We start from the raw sequence: 17304 nt of genomic DNA, 5'->3' as shown, positions 1-17304 counted from the left end.
AGCTGCTGATTCCTGGTCATCGGAGCCCTTGGCCTCAGGCCTGATGAGCTGAGTAGCCAAACTGGGTTTTGAATTAGGGTAGGCCTTGACTTTGTCCACTGGCTCAAGGGACTGCTAGATTCCTGCTGGGAGCCAGTGAGCAGACAGTTGTTTCTGTTCCTGTTCTGGTTCATCTAAGGAGCATCCTTAGGCCTGTACTGTTAAAGCTTATTTTTATAAACCAAAGCAACATCAGCAACTCATGTGGTACTTTTGAATTCAAAGTACTCAAATTTATTGTATTTTATTGTTTTGTGAAAATATAAACAGCAAAGGATACACATTTACATTTTAAAAAAGCATGCCTAGATTAGTGACATTGTTTATAATCTTCAAGTTGTGTTCTTCTGAAGGTAGTAATTTCTCTCAGTTAACCCTATGGGATGTAGTCGCATCCTTACTTCTTTTGGTGAGATAATGCAGAGAAGTTAAATGTCTTCGTCAAGGACAGCTAATAAATGATAGAACTAGACTCTTTAAATACAAAACAATGAGGATAACTGTTGAATTTGTAAAATGTCTTTGATTTTCTTAAGTATGTGAATATCTGATTTATAATGTATGAATAATAAAAAATATATGCTGATATTATCAAGCAAAAAAGGATACTCTTTGGACTGAAAATAATGAGATAGTAGGACTATCATTTTAAAATTGTGATTTGAGTGTAAGTTTACAAAGCTTACCGGTTTCCATTAATTTGTTCATACTTTTTTTCTTGAAGTTAACCATTTTGTAGATTTTTTTAACGTGAAAACACAAGAATGCTAATTTTATTTAAATGAAACAGCCTTAGAGCAAAGATCTTGTCTTTCAACCTTCTCCTGCCTTACTTACTACCCTTCCATACTACTAGTTGGCACTCAATGGAAGAGAATTGTTTGGATGAGTTGGGTGCTGGCCTTACTGTTCGGAAGTGTTTAATTCATTGAATATCGACTGAATTGCAAAATTAATGTGACACTAGTTTTTTTTAGTAAAACTTTTCTGTATCTATAGTGTATATATATTCTCCATTTTAAAAAAATCACACAAAACATGTTCACCAGTGTATCTTTTATTCCACATACACATACTTCAAATGTTGAAATAACTAAAGCTTACCAGAAAAACAAATACAATTATAGTACAAAGAATCATTTCTCCCCCAGAAGCATTTGAGGATAACTTGCTAGAATTTCTGGCTTTCAAATACTCTATTCCATATTTTTTTATGCATTCTCCTTCATACCCATGATAATCAAAAAACCTCACTGTCATTCACTTGCTTCTGACTCGTGGTCACCCTTCATTGGATTTCTGAGATTGTAACTCTTAATGGGAGTAGACTGCCTTATCTTTTGTGATGAATTAGGACTCCTAGCTCTTCAGTTAGCAGCCTGACTTGTAACTCGCTATGCCACTTGTTGTTAGGTATCATTGAGCTGGAACTGACTCTTAGCTGGTCCTCCAATGGCTTTTCTGAGGCAGTAAATTGCTTGGGAGATTGCCCATCTTTTCCCCATGGAGCAGCTGGTGGATTTGAACTGTAGGCCACTGGAGCCCCTTACTATGCCACTAGGCTCTTTATAACCAAAATTCAGTACTGAAAATTAGGAAATGTATTGATGTTAGATACATTTAGAATACAGAATCAATCCTTAAATTAGAGCTTTAGCTGGAAGGACCCAGCGATGTCCTTTGTAGAAGAAGGTCCAGCTTGTACCTCTGGTTGCATCCAGTTGCCTTGTCTCTTAAGTATGTCTTTAATTTAGAACAGTGCTTGGCCCTTTCTGATTTTATGACCTTGACACTATTGAAGATTACAGACACAATATTTTGTGGAATGTTCCTCAATTTGGATTTGTCTGATGTTTCTTCATGATTAGATTCAGGTTTTGCATCTTTGGCAGGAATATCACAGAAGTGCCAGTATATAACATTTAAAAAGATTAGTTTTACATTTTATTTTCTGTTTCCTTAGAGCGTTTCCCAAAGTGTATTCTGCGGAACTAGCACCTACTGTGTTCTCAACACCGTGCCACCTATAGAAGGTAGGATTTGAAAAAGCTTTTGACTTAACAGGAAGGGGTGGGCTTGGCAGTGAGAGTTATTCCATCTTCTTAGTGCAGGTGAAATAGCCTTTGACCAGGACTGAGAAGACCTGGTTTCTGTCATTAAGGTGATGTGTGATCTTCGATGAGTTACTTAATCCTTCTGGGGATAGCAACAATTATATTCATCTCATAAGTGTCTTTGAAAGTTAAAAAAGGCAGAAGGTTTATTTGTATGGAAAATTGAAAGCACTGTCCAATGATTAGGGCCCAACACAAAACTTTTATATTTTTAGTGTCAAATATCAAGTGACTTGGAGTAGGAGCATTGTGGTACTGTGGGAGAAGCCACAGACCCATGTTTGAAACCCAACTAGGCCACTTACTTAACTGTGGGTCTTGGGTAAATTATTCTGGACCTCAGTTTCATCAGCTCAATAGGAGTAATTATGCTCTGATGAGATTAAATGAAAATGTAGTATAAAATCCTTTGTGGATACCATACATAAAAAAGACCACAGATATATTTGCCCTTTAGTAAATAATAGATAATAGGTTTACTTGATCATAAATAGTTCAACTGGACTTGAATGAAACAAAACAAGTAATACAAGAAAGGATGCCCCCAAACCCAGGTTGAAATGATTTGATCATAGAGCTTTGTGCCCCTACTTTATCTGTCTGACCGACAATTTTTTTTAGATTGAAATACAAATACAGATAGAAAGTAATTGATGAACCAAGTTATGAGTTGGTTGACCTGTACCCCACCAGAGATATATGATTGCAGTAGGAGGGTAAATCTGGGATACCCCAAAATTGAAAGGATAAGATTTGACCATCCTGCAACTATGTGGGTCAAATCTGAGATCTTTTAAGAATTTTGGGGCCAAGCACAGCATGGGAGGTGGGATAATCAACTTGACCCCACGCAATGCAGCTATGCCCACCTGATATAAGAAAAATAGGAAATAGCAAGACTAATTATGTTTTTTTCCTATTAAAAAGCTATTATTATTATTTTAACCTTTTAAAAGTCTTTTGGATAACTACACAATTTTGTTTAATTCATTATGGAGAATTTCTTCAGAACAAAATGAGAAATTAGATCAGTACTTGGCACAGAGTTGGTGCTTAATTAATATTTATTTTAAATGACTACTGACTTGAAAGGTCTCAGGCTTGTAAAGGCAGTATTTGTAATGACAGTATTGCTGACTTAAATACAACAATATATGCTTATGTTTTCCTGAATCAGTTTCTTCCCTCCTAATTAAATCTAATCACGTAATAATTATAGCTAAACAGAAAATTGTAGAGCTTCCGTTTAATTTTTCCACTCTTAAGTTGTTGATCAAATATATTCCCAATAAGATTTAGCAGTTTGATACACTGTTATACCAATTTAGTTTGAATAGTTCAGTCTAGGGGTTGAGAGATTAATCATAATCAACTTGATTGAGTTAACAGTGTTCATAATAATGAAAAGAATCACACAATTACTTAATTTTCTTAATTATGAATCTAAATAGAATGGGTGCATCATTTCCAGGTTAGAGTTAGTATAGTTATAATTTACCTTGCAGAAGTCAACAGAATGTTCTAGGGAAAAGGTCAGATGAATTTCTTTGCATTTAATTAAGGATTTTGGCAATGTGAATCTCAATTTTTAGAAACAAAATATGAAAATGAGATATCTACTTTTTGCTTAATTAACATTAAGTGCATTTACTTTTCTTTTTAGAAAGCCTTAGTTAAATTATACTATGTCTCTAAAATTATTATTTGGGAAATAATTGAAGCTTGACGAGAAAGGATGGCTCATTCTCTTGAATTATAGCTGTCAGCCAAGCAAATCATCTGTCAATTTCAAGAGCTTCACTAGTTATTTTTGTTGTGAAGTAAGCTAGAAAATTATTTTGTAAAGTCATATATCATGCATGCATATTTTGCTAGATAATGATAATGAGATATTTTATTGCCATTTGGTTGACACTACCATTTTGCAGTGTCAAAGTTTTAACTCTTTGGATTAAATACTGAGTTGTAGTTGAAACAAAATACTGTGAAGATACTGTAAAAGGATGTAAAAAAAATGGGTGTGTGTGTATATATACTTATCTAGTTTTTTTATCTTTTCACAGTTATTTCAAAAACATTCAAAAGCAGCCTTTAGTGAAAAGATATTTTTATACAGTATAGCTAAGGGACTGATTCTTTTCCAAGTATAAAGGAAAAGTTACTCTGTATTCCTTAACTAGGAAAGTTGAAATTTGAAAATATGAGTAGTTTTAATGTTTTGCCTTTTTGAGTTCCTAATATTCTTTTTCCCAGTATTAACATTGCCATCTTCATAAACACAGTGGGAAAATTCACCCATTGTTACGTTTCTTAAAAGCATTCCATTTGTATTAGTTGTGAACCTAAAGCTCTAGAAATAGCATAATTTAAAAACTGATTAAGGAGAGCCCATTGGCCTGTCATACTCTTACTCTTTTTTGAACCCACAGCTCCACATTCCCATAAGGTGCTAGATTTAGAAACTTTATCGAGACAGTTCTTACACAGCCATTCTCTTTTTTCCTACTTAAAAACATTTGGACCAGTTCACCCCTGCTTAATTTGATATCAGAGTGGAAGGCTGAAGGATTTTCCTATAGTTAGTAGTGCTTTTGAAATGATCACAACACATACTTTAGTGTATACACTGCACATATATGACAAACATGTAAGTATGTAATATACATATATGTAGTTATAGATGCTTTAAATGCCACTGAATACTTTAAGGAGTCTAAAAGGACAGACCATTTAGCATCAGGTTGTGATCACATAGCTAGTAATAAGAGCTGGAGTTTACACTTCTGTTTATCATATTCAGAATTATACTCTAAATAAATAGCTTTCTCAAAGATATGAACAGTAAAATCCAGAGTGAGTCCATTGAACACCTAGCATAGTATTTTCATAGAACATACTGTTTAAGTATTGAATATTTGAATGGAATACAGATTTTAGACTTTCACATCCCCCTTCAGTAGCATACATATATCATGAGAAATTAAAAAAAAAAAAATAAAACCACATAGGGAAAGAGAGAAGGGAGATAAAAGCTCATATGATTTGGTATTCTGTGCTTTAAAGTTTTATGGCCCGTGGTTCCTCCCTTGGGAGGATGAAGTGCAGAGAGCATGTATAAGCACATAAAATTACAAAGGTTTTATGGGGTGTAATTAATATAGGACTTTCTATGAACTTTCTCTTAGTTGAACTGTTTCTTTCTGATTTTATAGTAATATTTTTTAAAAATCTAGTCTTATTTTCGGGTTAAATTAGAATTTTGGTTTCTTAAAAGCAGTCAGTTTTTAGTTTTTGAAGTATTTATATTTATACTGCTTTTAGAAGTATAGGATGGGTGTTATAATTCAATTGGTTTTGTAGTTCATGGACCAAAGAGGATTTAGTACACTAAAACTCTCTTAAATTCATCCCTTTAAAATATTTCTATATGATATAGTAAATCTTTTTTAGACTTTATTTTTGTGCCCAGTATTTCCTTATGAAGATCCTTTTCTTGGGGGGAAATGAGATAATCAGATGAAAAGTTTTTGGGAAAGACTTTATTGTGACCTTAGAGAATATTTTTAAAAGTTCTCTTATGATTTTACATGCTGAAAAGTGAGACTGTGCTACACTAACTAGCTTATAATAAATAACTGGAAAATATTATTGTAGTTTACTCTTCACAGTATTAACAAATACTTGTATGCCTTGTTAAAGTTTTTTAATTGTAAGCCATTTTAAGTTATTGAATGGTAATAAATTTTGTAGATGTTGGTGCCTGGGAAAGAATTTGAGATCGTGCCCTTCTGTTTAATTTGGGAAAACGGAAAATATTAAGTAACTTACCCAAGGTCACACAATTAGATGGTAGCAGAATTGGAACATGAGTCCTGCCTGGACTCTTGTCTTTGACTTTATTGTTGGGTATTTTTTAATGCTTTATTAATACTTGAGTAAAGTTAATTTAATTGTAACTTAGTGGAGCAAATTCAGTCTTTAATGTTTTAGTGTGTTGCTCCTTAGTTCTTAGTTATGCATTGTACCTTTTGGGTGTTGGGATTTGCATTTAACCCATAAGAAACATTTGGAATCACTTGAAAATTTGTCTTAGATGTGCCAGATGTGCAAGAAATTTTGAGCCAGACAAAGGGACTTTTGTTAAAAGAGTAAAATAATAAATTCATATTTAGTGTTACATAAAGAAAATGATCATTTTTAGAAAGTAGATTGATTATTAGTCAGAAGTACCACCTAGTCTGAAAGTAATTAACTTTTCTCTAAGTCATTTAGAAGAGTTAAATTTTGATGAGTTATATTAATTATATAGATATGTATATGTAAATCAAGTTAATTAAAATGATGTGATTCTAGGTTTAGACTGAAAAGGCCAGCTTCTATATTACCTGGGTGTAGTTAACAGCAAATTGAAATCCTTTATATTTGTAAGATTTGTGATTTGCTTTTTGAAGTGATAACTTTTCATTTATGTTCCACGGGATGAAGTCGTTTAGGAAAAAAAGCAATTTATATATTAGTATAATTCTTCTTTCTTAAAAAACTTAAAAACTTTCAGGTAAAAAGAGATTTCAGGTTTTATTATTTTATTTTGATATGCTTCATAGAAACATGGAGAAAGAACTTCTAGAAGTAATAATCAGCTTGAGGGCAGCTCTTGGGAAAGTCCCTCTTCACTGGCTTGTCAAGGAGCAACAGCTCAATCTTTCTAGTACTTCTTGATCAGATTCTTCTACCATCTGTTTGATATGTATGCAAATAAGAAATAAGAACAATAATGGAGCTTTCTGATGCTCTTGCTCTCACAATGACTAAACTGAACTGCTGTTTCTGACTTTGCCAGTATATTTAAAAAGGGGGTTTTGTCTCTTGTTTTCTCTGAATCTTTTGTTTTCTTCTTTATAGATGATCATGGGAACAGCAATAGTAGTCATGTAAAAATCTTTTTACCGAAAAAGCTGCTTGAATGTCTGCCGAAATGTTCAAGTTTACCAAAAGAGAGGCACCGCTGGAACACTAATGAGGTAGATAACATAGCTTTTTTTAAGGGTATAATTTTTAAGGGCAAACATGTTAGGTTATTTTGTGAAATGGTACTATGTATATTTATGTCTAATTGAAAATACTGAACTTGAGAATTGTATTTGAGAAGAAGAATCTGGAATGGACAGATACCAACGTGCTTCATGAACTCCTCTAGTTGGCTTCGCTTGCATCAGAAAACATGATATGTGCATGCTAATTTACTAAAGTAGCATGAGCTTTTTATATGTTAGTATTTTCTTGCATTTTAGTGTCTCCAAGGTGTGGTTAATTCAGTCAGCATCTCAGTTAGCCATTAGTTCTTACATTGTCATGGACTAATGATGGTATCATATATTCTCTGTGTTTCACCAAACTTTAGAATCAGGAAGGATGGGCTACCAAACAGTACTTGGTCTTCTTCAGTGAAGGAAGTTTGCTTGGAAAAGTAACTGATTTGCTGTAATGATAAAAATTTTAGTTAAGAACAAAGACTGTATGGTAGTTGATGTTTGGCATACTGTTAGAAAGTAGATTGATGAAGTAGAATGAATAAAAGCTTTTCATCATGATTCTTTTTCTGGTAGCATTTACTCTGAGAGTCTTTATATTAGGAGTGGATTGCATTGTCATCCTTTTTAAGTTGCAGCCTGAGCATGTCATTTTAATATATTTTTAGTGTGGTGATAAGATTTGGGCTTGTATCTCTAAGCATGAGAATGATATTCCTTTATTTGAAATGGTTGAAGTTACTGATTTTGTAGAGTTGTTTATAAACTAACTCATGTTACTGGTTCATTTACTTCCAAGTAAAGTTAAATATAGTACTCTGCCTATGATGGGACATTTCCGTTTTGTTTAAAGACACAAGATGAAAATAGTGCTGCATGTTTATTTTTCTTCTAAACAAAGATTTGTGCTAACTACTTAGAATGCTTTTGTTTTGACGTATAAATGATCAGATGACTAAAAGTATTCTTACTTAACAGTTTATAGATTTGAATATTCACTAGAACCTCATAGCTTTGTTATCTTGTCTTAAGTGATTTAAATTATGTTAAAAGATATGTCTATTTTATTATTTATATAATTTCTACTTCTCCCTGTCTCAGGATTTTTGCTAACCTTAGTTTAGAGGTAGCCTATTGTCTTAATGATTCATTAACTATTTCAAACATTTAAGACTTGAAAACAAAGTAAATATACTCAAAATTAACTTTAATTGTGTGTCATAAACAATATAATACAGAAACTCTTCAGTAGCTTACAGCTTGGCCATCTTATTTAGAAACTCCATATGTTTTATGTTTCCTGAAATAAGGATTTGATACCATATTATTATACATTAGCATCAGTTTATTCATAAATGTAGCAAACCACATACTACTTATATATTTTTTTACTATTGTGCTTTAAATGAAATTGGCACATGATTGGCATATAATTAAAAGAATTATAATTTAAAATTATGTTTGAAACCAAAAATTGCTCAGTGAATTAAAATTAGTTTTAGATAGTCTTTTTAAGGTAGATGGAACAATGTCAAATTTAATTGGTAGATTATTCAGATCAGTGATTTCAAAACTTTTGAGCACATATTTATTACCTCTAAATTATTTCCATGTTCACTTTACTATTAATACATTATGTATTATGAAACACCTAGTCAAGAATTTTTACAAAGGGTGAGATAAAAAGAAAAAGAAGTTGTTCTGTATTGCCTTTTAGAACTCCCCTGTACATTCCTGACCTGGAAATCTCTGGTTTCGATCCCACTATTGCTTAACTTTCAAGTTTGGAGAGGAAAATGCCTGCTTATCTCTTACTGGTGAAATACAAAATTGGGAGGAGGGTAGTGTTGTCTGTGTGAGAATATGCGAATTGTTTTGTGTACACTGTCAGTGCTGCCTGAACATAGTGAAGAGAGTATATGTTTCTGAGGGTGGAGGCAGCAGGAGGAAATACAGCTGACACAGGCAAAGCCTTTTACCCTAGACTATTTGTTATTTGTGTAATATGTTAGCTCCAAACCAACAAAACCCTCCTCTTCTCCCCCCCCCCCAAAAAAAAAACTCTTAAAGAACTGAATTTAAAGGTTAGGTTATATTTCTGTGTAGAAGACATTGAATCTTTTCTTTGTTTCGTTTTTTTACTTCAGGAAAAAGAAGAAAATCTTAAGTTTGGCAGCAGCAGATTTAAATACGGACTTGTTAATTCTGTACTTTTATTTATGTGGTGATGCTAACCTGTCATCACTCATCATCTTCCCCCCCCCCGCTGACTTAGAACTAAACAGTCAGTATTGTTATTAACCCACTAATTTCTTTGATCTGAGAATTGGCAATTTTTCACGTTTTCCATCTAGTCAACCTTCATGCAGACATTAAAACCTAAAGGAACTGTTTCAGTACAATTGTCTTTCATTGGGACCCTAGTTGTATGCAAAGCAAAGTCATGGTTAATTGCAGTGTTAGTAGTAAGAGTCTTTTAGAGTCGGAATGGATTGTACTTTTTTTTTGGTTGAGGACCAAGTAAAGTAGTCATCTAGTATTAGAAACTCTGTTGTATAAAACCCACAGCTCTTTAATCTGCACCCACTGGGGCAAGACAGGTTGGGAGAGGCGTGTGGGGACGAGAGCAATTGAGAGAGCAGCAGATTCTTGTTTTCTTTCTCATTCTCATTGTGTAGCATATGTTCACGGTATGGACTGGCAGCCCAGGTTGCTTGTACGATTTTAACTATCATCATTCTCTGTCTCTCTTATTCTTTGTCTCTCTGCTGTGTTTTACATTTGCATTCTGGTGTATAATCTGATAATGCTGTACTTTTTGAGGAATTCTTTACACAGGTTTGAGTTGAAATACTTGATTCTTTGAGAGAACTCAACTTTTGTACTGTTTGTATTTGTTTATCATAAGAATGTACTTATTTATTGAGAGGAATAGTTGCTCCTATCCAGATATGGCCACTTATTAAGCACCTGTTGTTTGTCGATGACTGAGTACTTACTAGTCAGAATCTCTAAGTCTTCTAATAATATTGCACAGTGGATATTTCCTTTTTCAGATGAAAGCGCATAGGTAGTTAAATATTCTTTGTCCAAAACAGCACACTTGGTAGGGCCTGTCAGTGCCTGAGTTTTAAGTTCTTTGTTGCTTATTAATTCTTAGGAACTTTCATTTTGTTGTGTGTTCTCTAGGCTTTTTATAAAAAACTTGCAACTTTAAACTATATTAGCATACTCAGCAAATTTATTCTGTAATTTAGTTTTGGATTTTAAAAGTTAATATAGGATTAATTATGTAGGTTCATATGCAAATGTTTGATGAAACTGAAGTCGCCAAAAGGAAGACTATTTGAAGGTAAGGGAGATTTTGGGGCCTAGTTAGACTTTTAAGTTTTTGTAATCCATTGGAATACAAAAATGTCCTGCTTATTTGCAGTTAAAAAGAAGCTGAGAGAAGCTCTGGTGGCCTAGTGGCAAAGAAGCTACACTGCAGTCCCAAAGGCTCACAGTTCAAATCCACTAGATGCTCTGCTGTGCCAGTCGGATCTGATACGATGGTACACAACAAGAAAAGAAAAGAAATAATTTTTTTAAGAAGGGTATAAAAAGAAAATATATCTAAAAATGAATAAATTATAAATTATATTTTCTTAATCACAAATACCCTCCCTCAGCTTCTGAGGACAGTGGAAGTAATGTTAGTGAGAATGACACTAATAATACTAAAAGCAGAGGGTGTGTTTTTAAGTCTCTTATACTAGTCACTATTGAAGCTTTTATATGACTTCCTTTGTTGCCATTGAGTCTATTCCTACATGCTGTTGGTTTTCTGAAGCTGTAAATCTTTACGGAAGGAGACTATCCGTCTTCCTCCCTAGGCTCAGTTAGTGAATTTGACTGACCATTTTGCTTAGCAGCCCCATCCAGTATGCATTATGCCACCAGGGCTCTTTTTACATGATAATATTTGAATTAGCACGATGAAGTAGGTTATTTGATTATCCTCATGTTAAAGATTAGAAAACTGGCTCCATGAAGATGTTAAAGAATATAGCTAGTCCCATCCAGCAAGAGTGGGGTCTTGGGGCCTCTGCTTTGGCATTCTGGCATTAGAGCTCATATGTTATGTTGGCTTGTCTTGTGTCATTTCATTCTATCCCAAAGAGTTGCTCAAAATGACTTCTCCAAAGTCTTGTACCAGTTTAATGACTTATAATGCTTTGTACTGAATATTCCACGGACTACCAAAAGAATAAGCAGATGTGTCTTGGGAAAAGTGCAGCCACAGTGCACCTTGGAGGTAAAGATGGCAAAGCTTTGTCTTTTATACTTTGGACAGACATGTAGCTAGGTAATGCTGTTCCTTGGAAAGGAACGTCATACTTTGAAAGATGGAGGGTCAGTGAAGGGAGAGGAATACTCCTAATAAGATGGATTGACTCAGGACTTCAGCAGTGGTCTCTAGTGTGCCAGAGATGATGAAGATAACACAGGATAGGGCAGCACAGGATAGTTCACATGGACTGTCTGTTTATAGGCTGTGAGTTGTATTGACACTGTGACACTTAACAGTGGCAACAACAGCAGCAGCAACACTTTGTATGATAGCACATTGACTGATTTTCTAGAATTGTTTGGCTTCTTTGCATTTTCAAATGTTATACATGAACTTAATGTATTTTTGCCCAGTGATGTTTGAAAAGTGCCAAGTGTTCATTTCTTAGGGAAGTAGTTTGAAACTTAATACTTAAGAGGATTTTATGGGCTCTGAATAATAAAGGAAATACATTAAAAGTAGAAATTTTGCAACTGTGTAGCCAGTACCTCAAGGGTTAGGCCTGATTGTTATTTCCTGGGCTGGAGAGAAGGAATACATTATAGCATATTCCTAAAAGGACCTACTCTTATTTCATAATTATTTTGGTATTCACATCTTCATTAGGTGAACCCTTACAAGGTTTCTGCATTTTAAGTTAATATTTTTAAGGCCCACAGCCAGAGATAATTATGCTAATGCAAGTTTCTGATTGCTCAAATGACTACTTCATAATTATATGTATTAGTGCTCCCTATATGTTGTCCAGAGTGAGATTTCTTTTGTTCAGTCATTAATTAGCTTTAGCCATTTGACTTAAAATATAACTACTGCAATCCCAAATCTCTGAATCTAGATTTCAAATGGCATGCTTCCAGAGCCAAATGATTGCAGTATCATAATGAAAATATTCTCACCAACCATGTTCAAATAACTTTTGTGCTTCTACTATTTTTGAACTATTACTACTCTCTTTTTTTACTTTCCTTCTAATACAAAGTTGCTGTGGAGTAAAAAAAACCAAATAGAACTCTAAATAATCTTAAAGTAGCAGCAGTTCTTTTTAGTGGATGGTAGCTTCAGAGATTTTCACATTACATGCATTTTTAATAAAAATATCTACATAGAGAGTGATATAGATACTGACTGATGTATTTTAAGCCATAGCAAAGAATCAGAGGAAAAAGAAATAATCATATTTAATGCTTACACACACATTATTGTTGTTGTTGTTAGGTCCTGTCAAGTTGAGTATGACTCATAGTGACCCTATAAACAAATATCTGAACCCTGTTCTATCCTGTGTCATCTTCACACTTGCTGACACACAAGAGCCCATTGCAGCAGTCACTGAGTCAGTACACCTGGTTGAGGGGCTTTCTCTCTTCTTCACTGACTTTTACCCTCCCCAGCCTTATGTCCTCCAAGGAATAGACCCTCTTAGCAACATGCTGAAAGTATGTGAGCCAGAGCCTCATCATTTTCTCTACAAAGAGCCCTTTGGCTGTACTTTCTCCAAGACATATCTGTGTGCCCCTTGGCTATCCATGGGATGTTCAGTGCTCTTCTCCGGCACTACAGCTCAAAAACGTCAATTCATTTTCTGTCCTTATTTGTTGTCCAGCTCTCAGATATGTGTGTATACACCCCCCCCCCAAACATAGCTGTTGTTGTTGTTGTTGTTATGTGCTGTCCAGATACTGTAAAATCAATTCTGACTCCCATGACCACACTTGTGTCAGAGTAGACTTTTCTTCCTGGAGTTCTCAGTGGTTGACTTTTCATACATAGTTACCAGACCTTTCCTTAGAGGTATCTATGGGTGGACTTGAATTTTCAACTTTTCCGGATTCCATGATTTTTTTAAAAGGGGAGAATTGCCCTTTCAATCTCGAGATAGGTTTTTTTTTTTCAACTTTTCATATCCAGGTAAGAAAAATGGACTTTTACGAGTAGGAAAATTATGGAATTATATTTTTTATTTTAATTAAAATTTAAATTAGAATTAATTTTTAATTATTTTGTTTTAACAAAAAGAAATCATCTTTTTTATGTTTTTGTATATAGACCTATATTTCTCAGTTTTTTTTTGTATTTTATATTTTTCCTTGTATAACTTACAGAGTATTAGATATACTTGCAGTTTGTTCAGTGGTTAATTTTTGCCAGTATATGTAGATGCTACCTATTTTAAATACAGACTCACATTTTGGAAGGATTAGTTAAGGACTCTTCAAACTTCCAAAATGTGAGTAATGTGGAAAAGCATCAGTACTCTAATTATAAAGACTCAGTGAGATATTTTAGCCTTAATGCTGTGGGAACTTAGCTAAACCCTAACTTGGTTTTGCTTAAGTTATTGTTAATTCTTGTGGTTTAAATGGTCGAGTTTAGTCACTTAAGTCCAGGCAGAAATTTTTGTGGTTAAATTGCAAATTTGCAGTTGCAAATAAGAACAACATAGTGCAATTTTAAGAGTGACTTAGTTTGATTTTTTTTTTAAAGTACAGTGTGTGGTACCTAATTTCAAGTTGAATTTGATGATAATTTTGTAGCATTCAGATTATTCCTCTATGCAACTCTGCCCAAATCCAAGTAAGCATGTCTGTTTATCAGACAGTATAGTTGGTAGCAGAGATAGGTTAGATTTTGGAATGATGAGAGCAGGAGTATCCTTCCACATCCCTAAGAGAGATCAGTATACTCCTGACTTAGCCCCAAGAAAAATTGTAGAAGCAAACTTACCTGTATAGAGTAGAATTTAAATAAGATGCTAAAAGAACATCTTATTCTCTAAAGGGCAACAGTGCCTGCAGCCCCAATCCAGTGTTGTTGACATTACTTACTGTCTTCATTATAATATCTCTTCAATGTATACCAAACTGAGCTCGCTGCTTAGGAGTCAGTTTTGACTCATAGAAAACCTCCATCAGATTTCTGAGGCTGTAAATCTATCAGGACATCTTTCTCTCTTGAAGTAAATCTACTTTCTCATTTCTGTCAAGTCAGAAATGACTCATAGCTGACCCTCCAGTGGGTCTTGGAAGCTGTAAATCACATGGGAGAAGAGTGCCGGTCTTTCTCCCTTGGAGCTGTTAGTGCATTTGAACTGCTAAAGAAATGATGCCTTTAGGTTTATAGCACAATTCTCTATGGACATTGCCAAGAGAGATTTCCTGGAGAATCCTAATGGATTAAGACTGCTGACCTTTTGGTTAATAGCCTAGCATGTTAATGCACTGTGCCACAAGGACTTTGACTAAGTGAATGTTTGGTAAAATATTTACTAGATTTATGCAATCTAAGAAAACAAAAAAACTTGGTGTCCATTCCTGCTTTTGAAGTTCTTAATGCAAGTATAAAACGCAAAGACATTACAGAGAATGGAACTACATAACAAATAAGAGTTATATTAATAACATTAGTTAAATGATGAGGAGGATATGGCACCACAATGAAATGGTCTTTGGCAACATAATACCGATTCTAAAGCAGGTTCTTTTGCATTTGGCACATGCACATTGCAGTTATCTAGTTCCTCCCCGTCTATACTGAAATATTTAAAAATGGTATTTTGCATTGCAAGCATGATGTCATTAGGCCTTGGCACATAGATATCGTTTAGTCTTAAACGTACTTGTCTATTTTTCTCATTAAGTCAGTGAGAATAACTTAAGTATATTTTACTTGGTACCATGGAAGTTGCAATTATGAACTTTTGCTATAATTTTTGTGTTAGAATAGAATTTTTATTAAAAATATGTAAAATATAGTGTGAAATTAATTTATTGGGACCCCCATAGAGCCCAGACTAAGAAATATAAAGCATTAAAATGGCACATAGGGATCTCTTGTGGCCTAGTGGCAAGAAGCTGCACTGCAATCCCGAAGATAGACGGTTTGAATTCACCAGATGCTCCACTGGAGAAGGAGGGGCAATCTTGTCCTGTGCCAGTCAGATCTGATTCAGTGGTACACAACAAGAAAAAAAGAAGGGGAAAAAAGGCACAGACCTGATATGCAGAGGCAGGTCCTAGTCTCAGCTCTGACACTGATCAGCTATATCTTTTAAGACACTGTTTTAGTCTTTATGGGCTTTTAGGTGGGGATGCAAAACTTTAAAGTTTGTCTGGTTCTATAGTTTCCGGGGCTAGATGATTATTGTTCCTTTCACTGTTCAAAGTCCAGGACCTCCTAGGTAGGTTTAATCCCAGATGGAGAGTTTATTTTCTGTTAACTCTTGGTTTTTAGTATATTAATAGAGTTGTGCAGTCATTACTGTTGGTAACTCGAACAGTGGGCTTAAGTATAGCAGAGATGATGAAGATGGCATAGGATAGGGCAGGGTTCACTCAGATCCATTATTAATAGGGTTACTATGAACCGTGATCAACTTCATGGCATATAACAACAAATCTGATACTAGAACATTTTCATCTCCTCAACCAACTGGGAATTTCATATTCCTTCTGGACTTGGTGGAGTTTCCACACTGAAGTACAATAGTATCTCTTCATTGGGAGGGTCTTGAGTTTTCTTGGAGCTCTGGTGGCATGGTGGTTAAAGCTCCACTCCCTACCCACTAGGCCAAATAGGATAAAATAAGGATGATTAATAGTAAATAAACTTAAGCTGGACACAAACCTGAAGATCCTGTTCTCCCAAAGAAAATATATAAAAGTCAGGAAATGGAAAGGATGTTTTGAATATTTTTCCTGTATATTTGGTATATCAAACATAGCTATTAACTTCTTGGCATATAACAAAAACCCAAACAAATTCAAATTTTTGTATCTCTTCACGAGGTAGCATGAAGCATAGTCTCTAACCCTCTTTCCCATTTCCATTTGGCCTAAACAGCTGAAAGAAAAGAAGCAGGAATCTCAACTTGAGTAGCATAATCGACTGCCTTACTTTTGTATCCACTCTTCAGTCGTTTTGAGTAGCTACCCAGCAAATGTTTCTCCTAATTAATTCTGCTGTCTTGGTAATTATGCAGCTCTATTGATGTTTTTAAAAGAAGTTTCTTAAGAGTAACCCAAGTTTTAAGATTTTAATGCTTTAGAAAACCAAAAAGAATTTGTTTTAAGTGAGTGAAGTACCAGAGATTGGTTAGGTGAATGTGGGTATCTGTGTTAGTCTTTCTCTCCAAAGAAGAATGTATGGTTTGTTTGTTTTTGTTTTTTTGATGTGCTAGATGATAGTGCATTCATTTCTCTGGTGATGGATGTCCAGTTGAAGTGAATGCAAATTTAAGGAACCTGGAGTTTATATTCGGAGAGAAAGGAAACTGGGTATGTCTTCAGCTCTGAGAATTAGATATAATGAAACAAAGTGGAGTCATATGCTAGAAGGCCATCTGTAACAGAGCCAAGGTGAAGTTCTGAGACACAGCCCCATTTGGCTGTGAGTTCATTTTATTCTGATTCCAAGGGAGTAGAACAGGCCAGGGCGAGGGAGACCCTTGATCAAGAAACAAGGAAGTTGAAGGGTATCTTAATCTTACCCAGACAATATTGCTGTTTTTACCTAAAGTCAGGAGAAGTAGGTAAACATGGAGGCTGGAAGTCGGGAGAACAGTGAATTGTAAGACAAGCCCTTTGAAAAAGGCCATCATTCTGTATGTAGCTCATATCCTGAAACAGTTCCTGTGTAAATAGGTCAGTGTGTGTAGCACTGCAGGGAAGGAGGGAAAATCCAAACACATCAGGTCAAGGACAGCCCTCCCAGTGCTCTACATGGGGGGAGTGGAAGCTATTATGAGAAACTGGTTAAGAGGAATTTTTTTTTTCCCATTGAAAGGGGAATT

General features: G+C 34.7%; 1 protein-coding gene across 1 annotated transcript in view; it reads left to right on the top strand.

Moving 5' to 3' along the window:
* The first annotated feature begins 1712 nt into the window (after positions 1–1712).
* The window catches only part of CAMTA1 (calmodulin binding transcription activator 1), a 1380526-nt gene continuing 1364934 nt past the window's right edge, over positions 1713–17304 (top strand). The window contains exons 1-3 of the mRNA XM_006885914.1: positions 1713–1721; positions 2003–2072; positions 7056–7174. Of these exons, the coding sequence (XP_006885976.1) occupies positions 1713–1721; positions 2003–2072; positions 7056–7174 (198 nt within the window). The remainder of the gene's footprint in view (positions 1722–2002; positions 2073–7055; positions 7175–17304) is intronic.

This window comes from Elephantulus edwardii, unplaced genomic scaffold (assembly GCF_000299155.1).
Source record: "Elephantulus edwardii isolate Elephantulus edwardi_28Jun2011 unplaced genomic scaffold, EleEdw1.0 scaffold00045, whole genome shotgun sequence".
NCBI lineage: Eukaryota > Metazoa > Chordata > Mammalia > Macroscelidea > Macroscelididae > Elephantulus > Elephantulus edwardii.
Note: the sequence above shows the minus strand (reverse complement) of the source record. Positions and strands in the feature narration are given on the sequence as shown.